The 25,003-nt window shown below is 39.8% G+C and overlaps 1 protein-coding gene across 1 annotated transcript in view; it reads right to left on the minus strand.

The window, feature by feature from the left end:
• Nucleotides 1–218: 218 nt before the first annotated feature.
• Nucleotides 219–25,003, minus strand: part of SHOC2 (SHOC2 leucine rich repeat scaffold protein) — a 366,282-nt gene continuing 341,497 nt past the window's right edge. The window contains exon 8 of the mRNA XM_053692996.1: nt 219–1,521. Within this exon, the coding sequence (XP_053548971.1) occupies nt 1,313–1,521 (209 nt within the window). The 3' untranslated portion in view covers nt 219–1,312. The remainder of the gene's footprint in view (nt 1,522–25,003) is intronic.

Genomic DNA, 25,003 nt, shown 5'->3' on the forward strand with positions numbered 1-25,003 from the left:
ACTAAATTGTGAATCATAGGAATTGAGGACATAACTCAGATACAATTTGGCATAGAGAAAATATGCTTCCACGCAGTAAGTCAGCACAGTTAAGATTATAAAGCACATTATAGGGAATTACTGCTTATTTCTCCTTAAAATTATACATCTTTTTTTAAAACATTTGTTATACTGATGAATGGGAGCCTGGGACTCTAAAAAAAAATAATTAAAAAAAATGATATATATATTTTTATATTACAATCAGAGGGCAAAGTCAGAGAGGAGCATTCTCAGCACCACAGTACAATCGATAGATCTGTAGAAGTACTTTCCATTAAGAAAAGATTAACAAGGCAAGCTGAAATATGAATGCACTGTACAAGATGATGCTGTCATGAATGTGTGCGCTACAGTGTGAATATAAACCACTTGCCATACTCCATTTGATAAAAACAGTATTTCATATGATAAATCTGTAGTAATACATACAATGACACTGGTTTCAGCAAGACAAGTATATACATATTGTTATGATACAAAAATGATCAATACATAAAAAGGATGACTCTTGATATGCACAGAGGCTGATGGACAAGAGTTTAAGCTGTTCATTGCTTCGGGGTTGCATCATACAAAATGTGGACATGTAAAAGTAGAAGGGTCAGGTTGCTTTTCATCATAACATTTAAAGAATAACAGAACATTATTATGACAGATATTAAACAGGTTTTGTGATTGCTTTCCATAACCCTTCAATTAACTTGGCTAAAATAAACTGAAATTCAATGAAAACAGTGTTTCACTCGGACTGTAAACTTTAAAAATGAACTGATCTAGCCAAAGCAAAAAAAATAAATAAGTTAGTCAATCAAGAACCAGAAAAAAGGGAAAATCCATGAAGCTTTTTAGGAGGAGTTAATCAATATGGACCATAGTTAAACTTAAAAAAAGAAACAGGCCCACCAAAAACATAAATACCGATTCCTGTCAATGTCATCACTATCAAATACGTTGGCAACCAATTTAAACAAAACTGGCATTTTAGATTACAATGACAAAAATTGCCAAAAAATAAAAAACAAAAAAAAACATCAAATTTAACAAAAAAATTTCTTTTTACAGAATAAAAAAAAATCTAAATGGCTATGATTCCTCTATTAGCAGAAACATATAATGCAGTCTTAATAAATTTGCCTTTTACATATACATACATATATATATATATAATTTATTTATATATACCTATATCCTTCTGCAGATATGGATATATATATATACATAAACACAACATGAATGCAATTTGTACAGTGTATGGGACATCTGACTTGTATTAGACCATAGCACGATAAGGACCCTGCATTTTCAGAAACTGAATGATAAATGACGGGCCTCCTGCAACAATTTGCGGTGGAAGGTGGCTGAGAGGGCAGTTCTCAATGCTCATGATTGACAGTTTGCTGCAGAGTGCCAGCTCGAAAGGCAGGCCGTGCAAGTTGGGGTTATCGTTCAGATACAGCTCCTCCAGATTCTCCAGTGTACCTGCAGCAGGACAGCAAACAAAATGTGAGAAGTAACCGTGTGAGAATCTTCATTTCAAATTTACAGAAGATATGAATTTCTAAGAACAAATTTATTTTGGAAAAAAGTAAGAATTAACACTTCCACTTGCTTTATATTCAGTGGCACCATGTTCGCTATTTCTAAATACTGTGTTTGTCATCTACGTGCTTAAAAGGATAGAAAAGTAAAAATGAAAACATGCATGAGTACATTTTAATTTTAAATAAACGTTTTTGCAATATACTTTAGTTCGCAAAAATGCTTTTAGTTTAAAGGGATATGAAACCCACATTTTAAGCAAGCACGCAATTTTAAGCAATTTACTCCTATTACCAATTTTTCTTCGTTCTCTTGCTATCTTTATTTAAACACACAGGAATATAAGATACATTTAGCCACCAGCAAACGCAGAGCCAAAAATAGTCTGGCTCCTAAGCTTACATTCCTGCTTGGCAAATAAAGATACCAAGAGAATGAAGAAAAAATAGGAGTAAAATTAGTTGCTTAAAATTGAATGCTCTATCTGAATCATGAAAGAAAAAAATTGTGTTTCATATCCCTTTAAGTTATTGATTTTAGCAGCATACACACATATGCTGTGAGGGCCTGTGCACCAATATTCAAGTTCAGAGAGCTGGCTATGGTTTATATTGTGCTTGAGAAGACTTGATTGATGCCATATAAGACACTGCTGACTCTCTGAGAAGGTGTAGTGTTTGAATACTGATGCACGGCCCTCACAGCCTGTGTGTATGTCACTGAAAAACACCAATAACTTTTACTAGAAGTGCTTATGTTAATGGTAGTAAACTGCAAAAATGCTTCCATTTAAAATTGAAATGCTACCTTGAACATATACATTTTGACCGGTCTATCCCTTTAAAGACACATGGAATTCAAATAAACTTTCATGATTCAGACAGAGCATGTAATAATAAAAAAATCCTGTTTTCTTCTATACTTTTATCTGCACACTTTCGAAGACACCAGCTACTACTGAGAAAGCGCAAGAGGTCACAGTATATAAGTGTATGCATTTGGGATTAACTGACTGCTGTTACATGAGAAAGGTGGCTGGGAAAATGGAACAAACGTTAACATTTTTAAGGGGAAAAAAAATAAAAACGACTACTCATCTGAAATTCAGACTAAGGGGTAGATTTATCATACCCCGGGCGGACATCGCTGAATGCCGACAGCATACACTATTGGCATTTAACATTGCACAAGCAGTTCTGGTGAACTGCTTGTGCAGTGCCGCCCCCTGCAGATTCGGGGGGGGTGTCAATGAGCCTGATCGTATACGATCGGGCAGATTGAGGTCCGCAGCCACAGAGGCAGCGGACGAGTTAAGGAGCAGCGATCCTAAGACCTGTTTCCGGTGAGCCTATAGGCATTGCCCTTTTTATGCATTACTTAAACATGCAATCCTACTGCGCAAAAAAAAAAAAAAAAAAAAAAAAAAAAAGCAAAAAGAATGAAATCTCTCAATCTATTTTAACCTTTATTTATCTCTCTTGGACTATTTGGTGAAACATAGCTCCTGTCCATGACAGAATACTCAAGTAGGTTTAGGAGCAGGAAAGACTTAAAAGGACATGAAATAACATAATTTATGTAAGAACTTACCTGATAAATTCATTTCTTTCATATTAGCAAGAGTCCATGAGCTAGTGACGTATGGGATATACATTCCTACCAGGAGGGGCAAAGTTTCCCAAACCTCAAAATGCTTATAAATACACCCCTCACCACACCCACAAATCAGTTTAACGAATAGCCAAGAAGTGGGGTGATAAGAAAAAAGTGCGAAGCATAAATATAAGGAATTGGAATAATTGTGCTTTATACAAAAAAATCATAACCACCACAAAAAAGGGTGGGCTTCATGGACTCTTGCTAATATGAAAGAAATGAATTTATCAGGTAAGTTCTTACATAAATTATGTTTTCTTTCATGTAATTAGCAAGAGTCCATGAGCTAGTGACGTATGGGATAATGACTACCCAAGATGTGGATCTTCCACGCAAGAGTCACTAGAGAGGGAGGGATAAAATAAAGACAGCCAATTCCGCTGAAAAAAATCCACACCCAAAAATAAAGTTTAAATCTTATAAAGAAAAAAACTGAAAATATAAGCAGAAGATTCAAACTGAAACAGCTGCCTGAAGTACTTTTCTACCAAAAACAGCTTCAGAAGAAGAAAACACATCAAAATGGTAGAATTTAGTAAAAGTATGCAAAGAAGACCAAGTTGCTGCTTTGCAAATCTGATCAACCTAAGCTTCATTCCTAAACGCCCAGGAAGTAGAAACTGACCTAGTAGAATGAGCTGTAATCATTTGAGGCGGAGTTTTACCCGACTCGACATAAGCATGATGAATTAAAGATTTCAACCAAGATGCCAAAGAAATGGCAGAGGCCTTCTGACCTTTCCTAGAACCGGAAAAGATAAATAGACTAGAAGTCTTTCTGAAATTCTTAGTAGCTTCAACATAATATTTAAAAGCTCTAACTACATCCAAAGAATGCAATGATTTCTCCTTAGAATTCTTAGGATTAGGACATAATGAAGGAACCACAATTTCTCTACTAATGTTGTTAGAATTCACAACCTTAGGTAAAAATTTAAAAGAAGTTCGCAACACCGCCTTATCCTGGTGAAAAATCAGAAAAGGAGACTCACAAGAAAGAGCAGATAATTCAGAAACTCTTCTGGCAGAAGAGATGGCCAAAAGGAACAAAACTTTCCAAGAAAGTAGTTTAATGTCCAATGAATGCATAGGTTCAAACGGAGGAGCTTGAAGAGCCCCCAGAACCAAATTCAAACTCCAAGGAGGAGAAATTGACTTAATGACAGGTTTTATACGAACCAAAGCTTGTACAAAACAATGAAAAGCAGGAAGATTAGCAATCTTTCTGTGAAAAAGAACAGAAATAGCAGAGATTTGTCCTTTCAAGGAACTTGCAGACAAACCTTTATCCAAACCATCCTGAAGAAACTGTAAAAGTCTCGGAATTCTAAAAGAATGCCAGGAAAAATGATGAGAAAGACACCAAGAAATATAAGTCTTCCAGACTCTATAATATATCTCCCTAGATACGGATTTACGAGCCTGTAACATAGTATTAATCACAGAGTCAGAGAAACCTCTTTGACTAAGAATCAAGCATTCAATCTCCACACCTTTAAATTTAAGGATTTGAGATCCTGATGGAAAAAAGGACCTTGCGACAGAAGGTCTGGTCTTAACGGAAGAGTCCACGGTTGGCAAGAGGCCATCCGGACAAGATCCGCATACCAAAACCTGTGAGGCCATGCTGGAGCTACCAGCAGAACAAACGAGCAATCCTTCAGAATCTTGGAGATTACTCTTGGAAGAAGAACCAGAGGCGGAAAGATATAGGCAGGATGATACTTCCAAGGAAGTGACAATGCATCCACTGCTTCCGCTTGACGATCCCTGGATCTGGACAGATACCTGGGAAGTTTCTTGTTTAGATGAGAGGCCATCAGATCTATTTCTGGAAGTCCCCACATTTGAACAATCTGAAGAAATACCTCTGGGTGAAGAGACCATTCGCCCGGATGTAACGTTTGGCGACTGAGATAATCCGCTTCCCAATTGTCTATACCTGGGATATGAACCGCAGAAACTAGACAGGAGCTGGATTCCGCCCATACCAGAATTCGATATACTTCTTTCATAGCCAGAGGACTGTGAGTCCCTCCTTGATGATTGATGTATGCCACAGTTGTGACATTGTCTGTCTGAAAACAAATGAACGATTCTCTCTTTAGAAGAGGCCATGACTGAAGAGCTCTGAAAATTGCACGGAGTTCCAAAATATTGATCGGTAATCTCACCTCCTGAGATTCCCAAACCCCTTGTGCTGTCAGAGACCCCCACACAGCTCCCCAACCTGTAAGACTTGCATCTGTTGAAATTACAGTCCAGGTCGGAAGAACAAAAGAAGCCCCCTGGACTAAACAATGGTGATCTGTCTACCACGTCAGAGAGTGTCGTACAATCGGTTTTAAAGATATTAATTGAGATATCTTTGTGTAATCCCTGCACCACTGGTTCAGCATACAGAGCTGAAGAGGTCGCATGTGAAAACGAGCAAAGGGGATCGCGTCCGATGCAGCAGTCATAAGACCTAGAATTTCCATGCATAAGGCTACCGAAGGGAATGATTGTGACTGAAGGTTTCGACAAGCTGATATCAATTTTAGACGTCTCTTGTCTGTCAAAGACAGAGTCATAGACACTGAATCTATCTGGAAACCTAAAAAGGTTACCCTTGTCTGAGGAATCAATGAACTTTTTGGTAAATTGATCCTCCAACCATGATCTTGAAGAAACAACACAAGTCGATTCGTATGAGATTCTGCTAAATGTGAAGACTGAGCAAGTACCAAGATATCGTCCAAATAAGGAAATACCACAATACCCTGTTCTCTGATTACAGACAGAAGGGCACCGAGAACCTTTGTAAAAATTCTTGGAGCTGTTGCTAGGCCAAACGGTAGAGCCACAAACTGGTAATGCTTGTCTAGGAAAGAGAATCTCAGAAACTGATAGTGATCTGGATGAATCGGAATATGCAGATATGCATCCTGTAAATCTATTGTAGACATATAATGCCCTTGCTGAACAAAAGGCAGGATAGTCCTTACAGTTACCATTTTGAATGTTGGTATCCTTACATAACGATTCAATATTTTTAGATCCAGAACTGGTCTGAAGGAATTCTCCTTCTTTGGTACAATGAAGAGATTTGAATAAAACCCCAGCCCCTGTTCCAGAACTGGAACTGGCATAACTACTCCAGCCAACTCTAGATCTGAAACACAATTCAGAAATGCTTGAGCCTTCGCTGGGTTTACTGGGACACGGGAAAGAAAAAAATCTCTTTGCAGGAGGCCTTATCTTGAAGCCAATTCTGTACCCTTCTGAAACAATGTTCTGAATCCAAAGATTGTGAACGGAATTGATTCAAATTTCTTTGAAAAAACGTAATCTGCCCCCTACCAGCTGAGCTGGAATGAGGGCCGCACCTTCATGTGGACTTAGGAGCTGACTTTGGTTTTCTAAAAGGCTTGGATTTATTCCAGACTGGAGATGGTTTCCAAACTGATACCGCTCCTGAGGATGAAGGATCAGGCTTTTGTTCCTTGTTGTGACGAAAGGAACGAAAACGATTATTAGACCTAAATTTACCTTTAGATTTTTTATCCTGTGGTAAAAAAGTTCCTTTCCCTCCAGTAACAGTTGAGATAATAGAATCCAACTGAGAACCAAATAATTTATTACCCTGGAAAGAAAGGGAAAGCAGAGTAGACTTAGAAGACATATCAGCATTCCAAGTTTTAAGCCATAAAGCTCTTCTAGCTAAAATAGCTAGAGACATATACCTGACATCAACTCTAATGATATCAAAGATGGCATCACAAATAAAATTATTAGCATGTTAAAGAAGATTAATAATGCTATGAGAATTATGATCTGTTACTTGTTGCGCTAAAGCTTCTAACCAAAAAGTTGAAGCTGCAGCAACATCCGCTAAAGATATAGCAGGTCTAAGAAGATTACCTGAACACAAGTAAGCTTTTCTTAGAAAGGATTCAATTTTCCTATCTAAAGGATCCTTAAAGGAAGTACCATCTGCCGTAGGAATAGTAGTACGCTTAGCAAGAGTAGAGACAGCCCCATCAACCTTAGGGATTTTGTCCCAAAACTCTAATCTGTCAGATGGCACAGGATATAATTGCTTAAAACGTTTAGGAGTAAATGAATTACCCAAATTATTCCATACCCTGGAAATTACTTCAGAAATAGCATCAGGGACAGGAAAAACTTCTGGAATAACTACAGGAGATTTAAAAACCTTATCTAAACGTTTAGATTTAGTATCAAGAGGACTAGAATCCTCTATTTCTAATGCAATTAGGACTTCTTTAAATAAAGAACGAATAAATTCCATTTTAAATAAATATGAAGATTTATCAGCATCAACCTCTGAGACAGAATCCTCTGAACCAGAAGAACCATTATCAGAATCAGAATGATGATGTTCATTTAAAAATTCATCTGAAAAATGAGAAGTTTTAAAAGACTTTTTACGTTTACTAGAAGGAGGAATAACAGACATAGCCTTCTTAATGGATTTAGAAACAAAATCTCTTATGTTATCAGGAACACTCTGAGCATTAGATGTTGACGGAACAGCAACAGGTAATGTAACAGTACTAAAGGAAATATTATCTGCATTAACAAGTTTGTCATGACAATCAGTACAAACAACAGCTGGAGGAACAGATACCATAAGTTTACAGCAGATACACTTAGCTTTGATAGATCCAGCACCAGGCAGCGATTTTCCAGAAGTATCTTCTGACTCAGTGTTAACGTGGGACATCTTGCAATATGTAATAGAAAAAACAACATATAAAGCAAAATTGATCAAATTCCTTAAATGACAGTTTCAGGAATGGGAAAATATGCCAGTGAACAAGCTTCTAGCAACCAGAAGCAATAAATAATGAGACTTAAATAATGTGGAGACAAAAGTGACGCCCATATTTTTTTAGCGCCAAAAAAGACGCCCACATTATTTGGCGCCTAAATGCTTTTGGCGCCAAAAATGACGCCACATCCGGAACGCCAACACTTTTGGCGCAAAAAAACGTCAAAAATGACGCAACTTCCGGCGACACGTATGACGCCGGAAACAGAATTTTTTTTTGCGCCAGAAAAGTCCGCGCAAAGAACGACGCAATAAAATTAAGCATTTTCAGCCCCTACGAGCCTAACAGCCCACAGGGAAAAAAAGTCAAATTTTAAGGTAAGAAAAAATTGATTTATTCATATGCATTATCCCAAATATGAAACTGACTGTCTGAAATAAGGAACGTTGAACATCCTGAGTCAAGGCAAATAAATGTTTTAATACATATATTTAGAACTTTATCAAAAAGTGCCCAACCATAGCTTAGAGTGTCACAGAAAATAAGACTTACTTACCCCAGGACACTCATCTACAAGTTGTAGAAAGCCAAACCAGTACTGAAACGAAAATCAGTAGAGGTAATGGTATATAGAAGAGTATATCGTCGATCTGAAAAGGGAGGTAAGAGATGAATCTCTACGACCGATAACAGAGAACCTATGAAATAGACCCCGTAGAAGGAGATCATTGAATTCATATAGGCAATACTCTCCTCACATCCCTCTGACATTCACTGCACGCTGAGAGGAAAACCGGGCTCCAACCTGCTGCAGAGCGCATATCAACGTAGAATCTAGCACAAACTTACTTCACCACCTCCATAGGAGGCAAAGTTTGTAAAACTGATTTGTGGGTGTGGTGAGGGGTGTATTTATAGGCATTTTGAGGTTTGGGAAACTTTGCCCCTCCTGGTAGGAATGTATATCCCATACGTCACTAGCTCATGGACTCTTGCTAATTACATGAAAGAAACAACATTTTATGTTCATGATTCAGAGAGTAAACCACCATAAAAAAAAGTTCACAATTTACATCCTATATAACACAAAGTTTGCTTTCATTGGTATTCTTTGTTGAAGCGCATACTTATGTAAGAAGCGTGCATGTGTCTGGAGCAACACAAATACTGCTGCCATCTAGTGCTCTTACATATCTATAAATACTTAAATTATGTTTGCTACCCTTCTGCCAATACAGTGCCCCAGGCACATGAATGCTCAAAAGCCTACCTACCTGGTTTTTTTTTAAAACAAGGATATCTAGAGAACAAAGTCAATCTGATAATAGAAGTAAATTAGATTTTTTTTTAATCATATGCTCTATTTGAAACATGAAAATAATAATGTATTTGTACCTGATAAATTTATTTCTTGGTGGAGACAGTCCACAAATCCTAACTGTTGGGAATTCATCACCTGGCCACGAGGAGGACACAAAGACATCCTACACCAGAACTTTAATATCCCGCACACTTAGCTGCACCTCGCAGCCTGCTGCCAACCAAAAAAAAGATGGGTTTGTGGACTCTGACCACCAAAAAATAAATTGATTTATTTCAGTAAAAACAAATTGTTTTCTTTCTTAAAGGACCAGTCAAGTAAAAAAAAAAAAAACCTTTCATGATTTAAATAGGGAATGTCATTTTAAACAACTTTCCAATTTACTTTTATCACCAATTTTGCTTTGTTCTCTTCGTATTCTTAGATGAAAGCTAATTCTAGGAGGTTCATCTGCTAATTTCTTAGACCTTGAAGACTGCATCTAATCTGGATGCATTTTGACCACTAGAGGGCATTAGTTCATGTGTTTCTTATAGATAACATTGAGTTTATGCACGTGAAGTTACCCTGGAGTGAGCACTGATTGGCTAAAATGCAAGTCTGTCAAAAGAACTGAAATAAGGGGGCAGTTTGCAGAGGCTTAGATACAAGGTAATCAGAGTTAAAAAGTGTTTCTATAACAGTGTTAGTTATGGAAACCTGGGGAATGGGAAATAAACTGATTATCTCTTTTTAAACAACAAAAATTCTGGTGTTGACTGTCCCTTTAAGGTGGTGAAAATTCACTATTCCTAGGCTGTTGTGAACCAATACCCAAGCTGTAGAGTCAACAAAAAAATGGGTGGGACAAAAGAAAAAGCAGGCACTTATTTACCTGAAACAACAGCCCAAAGAACACTAGATACAGAGGATCGCAAGACTGAACTTACAACTCAGATACCCTCCTGGCAGAAGAAAGAAAATGTATGCTTACCTGATAAATTTACTTCTTTTTTGACACAATGAGTCCATGGATCATTTTAATTATTATTGGGAATAACACTCCTGGCCCTGCAGGATGCGGCAAAGAGCACCACAGCAAAGCTGTTAAATAGCTCCTCCCTTCCCTCCCACTCCAGTCATTCGACCGAAGTTAAAGGGACAGTCACGACCAAAAAAAAAAAACTTTCATGATTTAAATAGGGCATGCAATTTTAAACAACTTCCTAATTTACTTTTATCACCAATTTTGCTTTGTTCCCTTGGTATTCTTAGTTGAATGCTAAGCCTAGGAGGTTCATATGCTAATTTCTTAGACCTTGAAGACTGCCTCTAATCTGAATACATTTTGACCACTAGAGGGCATTAGTTCACGTTTCATATAGATAACATTGAGCTCATGCACGTAAAGTGACCTAGGACTGAGCACTGATTGGCTAAACTGCATGTCTGTCAAAAGAACTGAAATAAGGGGGCAGTTAGCAGAGGCTTAGATACAAGATAATTACAGAGGTAAAACACGTATTATTATAACTGTGTTGGATATGCAAAACTGGGGAATGGGTAATAAAAGGATTATCTTTCTTTTTAAACAACAAAAATTCTGGTGCTGACTGTCCCTTTAAGGGGAGAAAGGAAGAAACCAGGTGCAGATGTGTCTGAAGTTTATAGCATACAAATAACCTGTCTATATAACAGGGCGGGCCGTGGACTCTGTGTCAAAACGATGACACGATGAGTCCACGGATCATCTTAATTACTATTGGGAATCAATACCCAAGCTAGAGTACACAGATGATATGGGAGGGACAAGACAGGATACCCAAACTGAAGGCACCACTGCTTGAAGAACCTTTCTCCCAAAAGCGGCCTCAGCCGAGGCAAAAACATAAATTTATGCTTACCTGATAAATTTATTTCTCTTGTGGTGTATCCAGTCCACGGATCATCCATTACTTGTGGGATATTCTCCTTCCCAACAGGAAGCTGCAAGAGGATCACCCAGAGCAGAGCTGTGTATATAGCTCCTCCCCTAACTGCCACTACCAGTCATTCGACCGAAGACAAGCAAGAGAAAGGAGAAACTATAGGGTGAAGGTGACTGTAGTTTAAAAATAAAAAACACCTGCCTTAAAATGACAGGGCGGGTCGTGGACTGGATATACCACAAGAGAAATAAATTTATCAGGTAAGCATAAATTATGTTTTCTCTTGTAAGGTGTATCCAGTCCACGGATCATCCATTACTTGTGGGATACCAATACCAAAGCTATAGGACACGGATGAAGGGAGGGACAAGGCAGGCGCTTAAACGGAAGGCACCACTGCCTGCAAGACCTTTCTCCCAAAAATAGCCTCAGAAGAAGCAAAAGTATCAAATTTTAAAAACCCATGTGGAAGCTACCGCTCTAGTAGAATGAGCTGTAATTCTTTCAGGAGGCTGCTGGCCAGCAGTCTCATAAGCTAAGCGTATTATACTCCTTAGCCAAAAGAAAGAGAGGTTGCCGAAGCATTTTGGCCTCTCCTCTGTCCAGAGTAGACAACAAAAAATGCAGATGTTTGACGAAAATCTTTAGTAGCTTGTAAATAAAACTTTAAAGCACAAACCACGTCAAGATTGTGTAAAAGACGTTCCTTCTTTGAAGAAGGATTAGGACAAAGTGACGGTACAACAATCTCCTGATTGATATTTTTATTAGATACCACCTTAGGTAAAAAACCAGGTTTGGTACGCAACACTACCTTATCTGCATGAAAAATGAGATAAGGGGAATCACATTGTAAAGCATGTAACTCCGAAACTCTTCGAGCCGAGGAGATCGCTACTAAAAACAGAACCTTCCAGGATAAGAGCTTAATATCTATGGAATGCAAAGGTTAAAACGGAACCCCTTGAAGAACCTTAAGAACTAAATTTAAACTCCAAGGCGGAGCAACAGGTTTAAACACAGGCTTGATTCTGACTAAAGCCTGACAAAACGCCTGCACGTCTGGAACCTCAGCCAGACGTTTGTGCAAAAGAATAGACAGAGCAGAAATCTGTCCTTTTAAGGAACTAGCTGACAAACCCTTCTCTAATCTTTCTTGGAGAAAAGATAATATCCTAGGAATCCTGACCTTACTCCATGAGTAACCCTTGGATTCACACCAATGAAGAGATTTACACCATATCTTATGATAGATTTTCCTGGTGACAGGCTTTCACGCCTGTATTAAGGTATCAATGACCGACTCGGAGGAACCACGCTTTGATAAAATCAAGCATTCAATCTCCAAGCAGTCAGCCGCAGAGAAATTAGATTTGGAAGGTTGAAAGGACCCTGAAGTAGAAGGTCCTGCCTCAGAGGCAGAGTCCATGGTGGAAAGGATGACATGTCCACCAGATCTGCATACCAAGTCCTGCGCGGCCACGCAGGTGCTATCAAAATTACCGATGCTCTCTCCTGCTTGATCTTGGCAATCAGACGAGGGAGCAGAGGAAACGGTGGAAACACATAAGCCAGGTTGAAGGACCAAGGTGCTGCTAGAGCATCTATCAGCGCTGCCTTGGGATCCCTGGACCTGGATCCGTAACAAGGAAGCTTGGCGTTCTGGCGAGACGCCATGAGATCCAGTTCTGGTTTGCCCCAACGTTGAATCAACTGTGCAAACACCTCCGGATGGAGTTCCCACTCCCCCGGATGAAAAGTCTGACGACTTAGAAAATCTGCCTCCCAGTTCTCTACTCCTGGGATATGGATAGCTGATAGATGGCAAGAGTGAATCTCTGCCCATTGAATTATCTTTGAAACCTCCAACATCGCTAGGGAACTCCTTGTTCCCCCTTGATGGTTGATGTAAGCTACAGATGTGATGTTGTCCGACTGAAATCTGATGAACCTCAGTGACGCTAGCTGAGGCCAAGCCTGAAGAGCATTGAATATCACTCTTAGTTCCAGAATGTTTATTGGAAGGAGTGCCTCCTCCTGAGTCCACGTCCCCTGAGCCTTCAGAGAGTTCCAGACTGCACCCCAGCACAGAAGGCTGGCATCTGTTCTTACTATTGTCCAATCTGGCCTGCGGAAGGTCATACCTTTGGACAGATGGACCCGAGATAGCCACCAGAGAAGAGAATCCCTGGTCTCTTGATCCAGATTTAGTAGAGGGGACTAATCTGTGTAATCCCCATTCCACTGACTGAGCATGCAGAGTTGCAGCAGTCTGAGATGTAGGCGGGCAAACGGAACTATGTCCATTGCCGCTACCATTAAGCCTATTACTTCCATACACTGAGCCACCGAAGGGCGAGAAGTATAATAAAGAACACGGCAGGAATTTAGAAGTTTTGACAACCTGTCCTCTGTCAGGTAAATCCTCATTTCTACAGAATCTATCAGAGTTCCCAGGAAGGAAACTCTTGTGAGAGGGGATAGAGAATTGGTCCTTAATTTATTAGACCTATCCTGAGGAAGGGCATGACCTTTTCCTCCAGTAATCCCCTTGAAGGGAATGTTGAGAAGCTTAGACTTTGAAGTAACATCAGCTGACGAGGATTTAAGCCATAGCGCCCTACGCGCCTGTATAGCAAAACCTGAGTTCTTAGCCGTTAGTTTGGTTAAATGAACGGCGTCAGAAACAAAAGAATTGGCTAGCTTAAGTGCTTTAAGCTTGTCAAGTATATCATCCAATGGAGTTTCTACCTGTAAGGCCTCTTCCAGAGACTCAAACCAGAAGGCCACAGCAGCAGTGACCGGGGCAATGCATGCAAGAGGCTGGAGAATAAAACCTTGGTGAATAAACATTTTCTTAAGGTAACCCTCTAACTTTTTATCCATTGGATCTAATAAAGCACAACTGTCCTCGACGGGAATAGTTGTACGCTTAGCTAGGGTAGAAACTGCTCCCTCCACCTTAGGGACCGTTTGCCATAAGTCCCGTGTAGCGGCATCTATTGGAAACATTTTCTTAAAAATAGGAGGGGGAGAGAACGGTACACCTGGTCTATCCCATAATTTCTGAAAACCTTTTAGGTATTGGAAAAACATCAGTGTAAACAGGCACTGCATAGTATTTATCCAATCTACACAATTGTTCTGGCACTATAATGGTGTCACAGTCATCCAGAGTAGCTAAAACCTCCCTGAGCAACAAGCGGGGGTGTTCAAGCTTAAATTTAAATGTAGACATATCAGAATCAGGTTGAAGCATCTTCCCTGAGTCAGAAAAATCACCCACAGAAAGAAGCTCTCCTGCCTCAGCTTCTGCATATTGAGAGGGGATATCAGACATAGCTACTAAAGCGTCAGAGAGCTCTGTATTTTTTCTAGTCCCCGAGCTGTCTCGCTTTCCTTGTAACCCTGGTAGTTTGGACAATACCGCTGTAAGGGTATGATCCATAACTGCCGCCATGTCTTGTAAAGTAAACGCCATGGGCGCGCTAGATGTACTTGGCGCCCCTTGAGCGGGAGTCAAAGGTTCTGACACGTGGGGCGAGTTAGTAGGCATAACTTCCCCCTTGTCTATTTCCTCTGGTGATAAATCTTTTAAAGACAGAATATGATCTTTATAACAAAGTAAAATCAGTACATTTGGTACACATTCTAAGAGGGGGTTCCACAATGGCTTCTAAACATAATGAACAAGAAGTTTCCTCTATGTCAGACATATTTAAACAGACTAGCAATGAGACCAGCAAGCTTGGAAAACACTTTGATAAATGTAAACAAGCAAAAAATAAAAACGGTACTGTGCCTTTAAGAGAAACAAATTTTGTCAGAAATTGAAAAACAGTGATAAAAAGCAGTAAATCTTACAAAATTTTTACAGTGTGTATAATAGACTAACAGAGCATTGCACCCACTTGCAAATGGATGATTAACCCCTTAGTTTCAAAACCGGATCAAAAAACCATATAAACGTTTTTTTTTTTAACAGTCACAACAAACTGCCACAGCTCTGCTGTGGCCCTACCTGCACATACAATGACTTTTGAAGGCACAAAAACCCTTTGTAGAGGCCCTAAGTGTTCAGGGGACTCCTTCAGGGAAGCTGGAAGTCTCAAGCTGCAAAAACTACTGCACAATTTAGGCCTGAAATTAGGCCCCTCCCAACCTGTACTCACAGTGAGAGGGCCATAAAAAACTATCCCTAGGCAAAACCAAGCCAGCCATGTGGAAAAAACTAGGCCCCAATAAAGTTTTATCACCAATATGTAGAAAAAAAAAATGTTTAAACACTTCCAGCAAACGTTATCTTATTTTCAGTAATGTGAGAAAGTAATAAGAATATTACCTTTTACAGCAAGCATGATACTAGTCGCTATTAAATCACTGTAATCAGGCTTACCTTAAATAAATCCGGTATTAACAGCATTTTCTAGCATATTCATTTCTCTAGAAAAATCTAAACTGCACATACCTCATAGCAGGAGACCGTGCACGCCATTCCCCCAGCTGAAGTTACCTCATCTCTTCAGTTATGTGTGAGAACAGCAATGGATCTTAGTTACAACCTGCTAAGATCATCAAAAACCACAGGCAGATTCTTCTTCAACTTTCTGCTTGAGGCTAAAACAGTACAACTCCGGTACCATTTGAAAATAATAAACTTTTGATTGAAGATAAACTAAATAAAAACACCACATCTCTAGCTACTTCCTATCGTGTCGAGAGCTGCAAAAGAATGACTGGTAGTGGCAGTTAGGGGAGGAGCTATATATAGACAGCTCTGCTGTGAGTGATCCTCTTGCAGCTTCCTGTTGGGAAGGAGAATATCCCACAAGTAATGGATGATCCATGGACTGGATACACCTTACAAAAGAAAGAGTCAGATTTGTAGAATTTTGAAAAAGTGTGAAGAGAAGACCAAGTTACAGCCTTGCAAATCTGTTCCATAGAAGCTTCATTCTTGAATGTCCATGAGGAAGCAACAGCCCTTGTGGAAGGAGCCGTAACTCTCTCTGGAGGCTGCTGTCCAGTAGTCTCCTATGCAAAACGTATTATACTCTTCAGCCAAAAGGACAGAGAAGTAGTCCTGAAAAAAACAGAAGACTGCCGAAATTCTTTAGTCGCCTGCAAGTAAAACTTTAAGGCATGAACCACATCCAAATTGTGTAGAAGCCTTTCCTTCTGAGAGGTAGGATTAGGACACAAGGATGGAACAACAATCTCCTGATTAATGTTCTGATCAGAAACTACTTTAGGAAGAAACCCTAATTTAGTATGTAAAACTACCTGATCTGAATGAAAAATAAGGTAAGGAGACTCATACTGCAATGCCGAGAGCTCGGATACTCTGCAAGCAGAAGAAATAGCAACAAGAAATAAAACTTTCCAAGATAACAATTTAATATCGAAGGAATGCATAGGCTCAAACGAAGCCCCTTGAAGAACCTTAATAACTAAATTCAGACTCCATGGAGGAGTAACTGGATTGAACACAAGCCTGATCCTGACCAAGGCCTGACAAAATGATTGTACATCTGGAACATCTGCCAGACTTTTGTGTAATAAAATAGATAAGACAGATTTCACGTTTAAGGGAACTTGTAAAAGAAGTGGCCCGTACGGGTATCAAACCCACGACCTTGGCGTTATTAGCACCCGGCTCTAACCAACTGAGCTAACCGGCCTGCTCGATAATCCTTTCTCCAAACCCTCTTGGAGAAGAGACAGAATTCTAGGAATCCTGACTCTACTCCATGAGTAGCCCTTGGATTCACACCAATAGAGATATTTACACCCTATCTTATGGTAAATCTTTCTAGTTACAGGCTTACGAGCCTGAATCATGGTCTCTATGAATGAGACAGAAAAACCCCGCTTAGATAAAAATAACCGTTCAATCTCCAAGCAGTCAGCTTCAGAAAAACTAGATTTGGGTGATGGAAGGGCCCTTGAATTAGAAGGTCCTTCCTCAACGGAAGTCTCCAAGGTGGCAGAGATGACATGTCCACCAGATCTGCATACCAAATCCTGCGAGGCCAAGCTGGTGCAATGAGGATCACCGATGCCCCCTCCTGCTTGATTCGAGCAATGACCAGAGGAAGAAGAGCAAACGGAGGAAATAGGAATGCTAGACTGAAGGTCCAAGGTACCGCCAGAGCGTCTATCAATACCACCTGAGGGTCCCTGGACCTCGACCCATACCTCGGAAGCCTGGCATTCTGCAGAGATGCCATGAGATTCAATTCTGGCCGACCCCCTTTGAGAATCAGTCTAGAAAACACTTCCGGATGGAGTTCAAACTCCCCTGGATAAAAGGTCTGCCTGCTCAGGAAGACCGCCTCCCAGTCGTCCAACCCTGGGATGTGGATCGCTGACAGACATCAAGAGTGGGTTTCCGCCCACTGAATTATTTTGGTTACCTCTGTCATCCCTAAGGAACTCCTCGTTCCTCCCTGATTGATGAAAGCCACTGAAGCTGTGTCGTCCGAATGGAACCTGATAAACCGGACCGAGGTTAACTGGGGCCAGGCCAGAAGAGTATTGAAGATCGCTCTCAGTTCCAGAAAGTTTATAGGTAGAACAGACTCTGACTGAGTCCAAACTACTCCCTGAGCCTTTAGGGAGCCCCAGACTGCTCCCCATCCTAGAAGGCTGGTGTCTGTCACAATCACCCAAGATGGTATGTGAAAGCAGGAACCCTGGGAGAGATGATCCTGAGACAACCCCCATTGAAGAGAACCCCTTGTCTCCTGCTCCAGAAGTATTCGAGGAGACAAATCCGCATAATCTCCGTTCCATTGCCTGAGCATGCTTAACTGCAGAGGTCTAAGGTGGAACAGAGCAAACAGGATGTTGTCCATTGCCGCCACCATCAGTCCAATTACCTCCATGCACTGAGCCACTGATGGCTGAGGAGTGGACTGAAGAGCTAGACAAGTATCGAAACTCCTTGATTTCCTGACTTTTGTCAGAAAAATCTTAATTGATAGGGAATCTATTATGGTTCCCAAGAAAGTAACCCTTGTATTTGGGACTAAGGAACTCTTTTCCAAATTTACCTTCCACCCGTGAGATCGCAGGAAGGATAACACCATGTCCATGTGGTATCTTGCTTGCTGTACGGATGGCGCCTGGACTAGGATGTCGTCCAGATAGGGCGCCCGTGCAATGCCCCTTAACCGAGCACCGCCAAAAGCAATCCCAGAACCACTGATAAATAACTCTGGAAGCTGCGGCAAGACCGAAGGGAAAACCCCCGAATTGGAAGTGTTTCTCTAGAAAGGCAAACCTTAGAAACTTGTGATACCACCTGTGAATGGGAACATGCAAATACGCATCCTTTAATCCACAGTTGTCATAGATTGACCCTCTTGGATCAAGGAAGAATGGAACAAATAGCTTCCATCTTGAAGGACAGTACTCTGAGGAATTTGTTTAGACTCTTGAGATCTAAAAACAGGTCTGAAGGTTCCCTCCTCTTTATGGGAACCACAAACAAGTTGGAATAAATCCCAGACCCTGTTCCTGAATCCAAACAGGAACTATCAATCCCATGTCAGAGAGGTCTCCTACACAGAGTAAGAACGCCTCTTCTTCTGTAGATAATCATGGAAGCAAAGACCTGCCCCTGGGAGAAAAAGTCCTGAAATCTAGATTCTATCCCTGGGATATAGAGTCCTCCCAGATTGGGGGCAGGCCTATCATGCTGTCTTGATTCACCAGCAGGATACTGGGATTGTTTTCCCCTACTCCAAGATTGACTGGGTCACCAGGAAAGTTTAGACTGCTCCTACTTGGAAGAGGGAGTTGAATGACTTCCTTTGAAAGTTTGAAAGGAACTAAAATACACTGACTGTTTACTTATCCTGAGGGAAGGAATGTCCCTTTCCTCTCGTAATATCAGAGAGAAAATTCGTTAAAACAGGACCAAACAAGGTCTTCCCCTTGTAGGGAATCACCAAATGTTTATACTTAGATGAGGCACCCGCAGGCCAACATTTTTCCCTAACGCTCTGAGGGCAATATGGCAAAGCCTGAAATCTTTTTTTTTTTTTAATTCTTTATTTATAATCCAACAGTATTACCAAAAACAAAGAAAATTAGGAAACAGATTGAAATGAATTGTTAGCATAATTTCATCTTACCACGCAGGGTGGGTTAAACACATAAGACAAAAAAATCTACAATCTTGCTTTAGATTTTCATTACATCACAGAGTAATAGAAAAACAATTACGTTGCTACATTTAAACAAATCTAAATTATACAAGATACCAGAAATACAACAACAAACCTACTCATCATACCCCATGTGATGGACCCACTCAAGTTCCAACTAAAATTTTAAATACTGTTGGGAGTTTTTATTTTTTCTCTCTTACTCCTTGTTAGTTCCCTCTTAGATCAAACAAAGAGCCCGACACACAAATAGAAACACCAATAAACGAGACAACAACAAAAAAAAATTTATGAAAGAACTTACCTGATAAATTCATTTCTTTCATATTGGCAAGAGTCCATGAGCTAGTGACGTATGAGATATACAATCCTACCAGGAGGGGCAAACTTTCCCAAACCTCAAAATGCCTATAAATACACCCCTCACCACACCCAAAATTCAGTTTAACGAACAGCCAAGACATGGGGTGATAAAGAAAGGAGTAAAAAGCATCAACAAAGGAATTTTGAAATAATTGTGCTTTATATAAAAAAATGATAACCACCATAAAAAGGGTGGGCCTCATGAACTCCTGCCAATATGAAAGAAATGAATTTATCAGGTAAGTTCTTACATAAATTATGTCTTCTTTCATGTAATTGGCAACAGTCCATGAGCTAGTGACGTATGGGATAGCAATACCCAAGATGTGGAACTCCACGCAAGAGTCACTAGAGAGGAAGGGACAAAATAAAAACAGCCATTTCATGAAAAAAAAAAAATCCACAACCCAAATATAAGTTTATTCTCAAAAAATAAAAACTTAAATCATAAGCAGAAGAATCTAACTGAATCAGCTGCCTGAAGAACTTTTATACCAAAAACTGCTTCAGAAAAAATGGTAGAATTTAGTAAATGTATGCAATGAAGACCAAGTTGCTTCTTTGCAAATCTGATCAACTGAAGCTTCATTCTTAAAAGCCCAAAAAGTGGAAACTGATCTAGTAGAATGAGCTGTAATTCTCTGACGCGGGCTTTACCCGACTCCAAATAAGCTTGATGAATCAAAAGCTTTAACCACGATGCCAAAGAAACGGAAGAAGCCTTCTGACCTTTCCTGGAACCAGAAAAGATAACAAATAGACTAGAAGTACTCCTGAAATCTTTAGTAGCTTCAACATATTTAAGAGCTCTCACCACATTCAAATAATGTAAAGATCTTTCCAAAGAATTCTTAGGATTAGGACACAAAGAGGGACAACAATTTCTCTATTAACGTTGTTAGAATTCACAACCTTAGGTAAGAATTTAAATGAAGTCTGCAAAACTGCCTTATCCTGATGAAAAAAAATCAGAAAAGGAGATTCACAAGTGAGAGCGGATAATTCAGAAACTCTTCTAGCAGAAGAGATGGCCAAAAGGAACAACAATTTCCAAGAATGCATAGGCTCAAACGGAGGAGCCTGTAAAGCCTTCAAAACCAAATTAGGACTCCAAGGAGGAGAGATTGATTTAATGACAGGCTTGATACGAACCAAAGCCTCTACAAAACAATGAATATCAGGAAGTTTAGCAATTTTCCTGTGGAATAAAACAGAAAGAGCAGAGATTTGTCCTTTCAAGGAACTTGCAGACAAACCTTTATCCAAACCATCCTGAAGAAACTGTAAAATTCTAGGAATTCTAAAAGAATGCCAAGAGAATTTATGAGAACACCATAAAATGTAAGTCTTCCAAACTCGATAAATCTTTCTAGAAACAGATTTATGAGCCTGCAACATAGTATTAATCACTGAGTCAGAGAAAACTCTATGACTAAGCACTAAGCGTTCAATTTCCATACCTTCAAATTTATTGATTTGAGATCCTGATGAAAAAACGGACCTTGAGATAGGTCTGGCCTTAATGGAAGTAGCCAAGGTTGGCAACTGGACATCCTAACAAGATCCGCATACCAAAACATGTGAGGCCATGCTGGAGCCACCAGCAGCACAAAATATTGCTCCATGATGATTTTGGAGATCACTCTTGGAAGAACTAGAGGCGGGAAAATATAAGCCGGTTGATAACACCAAGGAAGTGTCATAGCATCCACTGTTTCCGCTTGAGAATCCCTGGACCTGGACAGGTACCTGTGAAGTTTTTTGTTTAGATGAGAAGCCATCAGATTTATTTCTGGAAGCCCTTACATCTGAACAATTTGAGAAAATATATCTTAGTGGAGAGACCATTCTCCTGGATGTAAAGTCTAATGACTGAGATAATCCGCTTCCCAATTGTCTATACCTGGGATATGAACCGCAGAAATTAGACAGGAGCTGGATTCCGCACAAACAAGTATCCGAGATACTTCTTTCATAGCTTGAGGACTGTGAGTTCCACTCTGATGATTGACATATGCCACAGTTGTGATATTGTCTGTCTGAAAACAAATGAATGGTTCTCTCTTCAACAGAGGCCAAAACTGAAGAGCCCTGAGAATTGCACGGAGTTCCAAAATATTGATTGGTAATCTCGCCTCTTGAGATTTCCAAACCCCTTGTGCTGTCAGAGATCCCCAGACAGCTCCCCAACCTGAAAGAGTCGCATCTGTTGTGATTACAGTCCAGGTTGGATGAACGAAAGAGGCCCCTAGAATTATGCAAAGTCGAACATTGGGAATTAAGGATATTAATTGTGATATCCTTGTATAATCCCTGCACCATTAGTTCAGCATACAAAGCTGGAAAGGTCTCATATGAAAACGAGCAAAGGGGATTGCGTCCAATGCTGCAGTAATGAGACCTAAAACTTCCATGCACATAGCTACTGAAGGGAATGACAGACTGAAGGGAATGACTGAGACTGAAGGTTCTGACAGGCTGCAACCAATTTCAAACGTCTCTTGTCTGTTAGAGACAAAGTCATTGACACTGAATCTATCTGGAAACCTAAAAAGGTTACCTTTGTCTGAGGAATCAAAGAACTTTTTGGTAAATTGATCCTCCAATCATGTCTTTGAAGAAACAACACTAGTTGATTCAAGTGAGATTCTGCAGAACGTAAAGACAGAGTACCAAGATATCGTCCAAATAAAGAAACGCTGCAATACTTCGTTCTCTGATTACAGAGAGTAGGGCACCGAGAACCTTTGAAAAGATTCTTGGAGCTGTCGCTAGGCCAAAAGGAAGAGCAACAAATTGGTAATGCTTGTCTAGAAAAGAGAATCTCAGGAACCGATAGTGATCCGGATGAATCGGAATATGAAGATATGCATCCTGTAAGTCTATTGTGGACATAATGCCCTTGCTGAACAAAAGGCAGAATAGTCCTTATAGTCACCATTTTTGAAAGTTTGTACTCTTAAATATCGATTCAAAATCTTTAGATCCAAAACAACTATTACAAACCACAGCTGGAGGTGTAACCTCCACAAGTTTACAACAAATGCACTTAGCTTTGGTAGAACTGTTATCAGGCAGCTGGGATCCAACAGTGAATTCTGAGACAGGATCAGATTGAGACATCTTGCAAATGTAAGAGAAAAAAACAACATATAAAGCAAAATGATCAATTTCCTTATTTGGCAGTTTCAGGAATGGGAAAAAATGCAAACAGCATAGCCTTCTGACATAGAAAAAGGCAAGAGGCAAATAGGAATGGGGTCTTAAATAATGAAAATATTTGGCGCCAAGTATGACGCACAAGAAACAGAAAAATATTTTTTGGTGCCAAAGACGTCCGAAAACGACACACTCACGTCATAGATGATGCAACCTTGTGAAGGACTCGATGTCAACTAAGATGCTGGAAATGAAGAATTTGCGTCAACGAACGTAACTTTGCGCCAAGAATGATGCAAAAAACTTTGGCATTTTGCACCCTCGCGAGCCTAATTCTGCCCGCAAAATTAAAAGACAGTCAATTTGAAAAAGAGACTATACCCCAGGTAAGAAATACATTTTCATAAAAAAAGCATTTCCCAGATATGAAACTGACAGTCTGCAAAAAGGAAATATACTGAAAACCTGAATCATGGCAAATATAAGTACAATACATATATTTAGAGCTTTACATAAATACTTAACGTGACAAACCATAGTTGAGAGTGTCTTAAGTAATGAATACATACTTACCAAAAGACACCCATCCACATATAGCAGGTAATGTAGAGGTAATGGAATATGAGAGTATATCGTCGATCTGAAAAGGGAGGTAGGAGATGAATCTCTACGACCAATAACAGAGAACCTATGAAATAGATCCCAGTGAGGAAAACCATTGCATTCAATAGGTGATACTCCCTTCACATCCCTCTGACATTCACTGTACTCTGAGAGGAATCGGGCTTCAAAAATGCTGAGAAGCGCATATCAACGTAGAAATCTTAGCACAAACTTACTTCACCACCTCCATAGGAGGCAAAGTTTGTAAAACTGAATTGTGGGTGTGGTGAGGGGTGTATTTATAGGAATTTTGAGGTTTGGGAAACTTTGCCCCTCCTGGAAGGATTGTATATCCCATACGTCACTAGCTCATGGACTCTTGCCAATTACATGAAAGAAAAAGGAAATTTATGCTTACCTGATAAATTGATTTCTTCTAAGATACGAGTCCACGGATTCATCCTTTACTTGTGGGATATTATCCTCCTGCTAACAGGAAGTGGCAAAGAGCCCCACAGCAGAGATGTCTATATAGCTCCTCCCTTGACTCCAACCGAAGGTATAGGAAGAAAAAGATGAAACTAAAAGGTGCAGAGGTGAATGAAGTTTTAAACCAAAAAATATAATCTGTCTTAAATTGACAGGGTGGGCCATGAACTCGTCGTATCATAGAAAAAATCAATTTATCAGGTAAGCATAAATTTCCTTTTCTTCTATAAGATACGAGTCCACGGATTCATCCTTTACTTGTGGGATACAATACCAAAAAGATACAGGACACGGATGAACGGGAGGGACAAGACAGATACCTAAACAGAAGGCACCACTGCTTGAATAACTTTCTACCAAAAATAGCCTCCGAAGAAGCAAAAGTACCAAATTTGGAAAATTTGGAAAAGGTATGAAGGGAAGACCAAGTCGCAACCTTACAAATCTGTTCAACAGAAGCATCATTTTTAAAAGCCCATGTGGAAGCCACCGCTCTAGTGGAATGAGCTGTAATTCTTTCAGGAGGCTGCTGTCCAGCAGTCTCGTATGCCAAACGGATGATGCTTTTCAGCCAAAAAGAAAGAGGTAGCCGTAGCTTTTTGACCTCTACGTTTTCCAGAGTAGACAACAAACAGAGAAGATGTTTGACGGAAATCCTTGGTCGCTTGAAAGGACGAGCAACGTCCAAATTATGTAACAGACGCTCCTTCTTAGAAGAAGGGTTAGGACACAGAGAAGGAACAACAATTTCCTGATTAATATTCTTATATGAAACAACTTTAGGAAGGAATCCAGGTTTAGTACGCAAAACCACCTTATCAGAATGGAAAATAAGATAAGACGAGTCGCATTGTAACGCAGATAGCTCAGAAACTCTTTGAGCAGAAGAGATAGCTACTAAAAACAGAACTTTCCAAGATAGAAGCTTAATATCTATGGAATGCATGGGTTCAAACGGAACCCCTTGAAGAA

This window comes from Bombina bombina, chromosome 9 (genome assembly GCF_027579735.1).
Source record: "Bombina bombina isolate aBomBom1 chromosome 9, aBomBom1.pri, whole genome shotgun sequence".
NCBI lineage: Eukaryota > Metazoa > Chordata > Amphibia > Anura > Bombinatoridae > Bombina > Bombina bombina.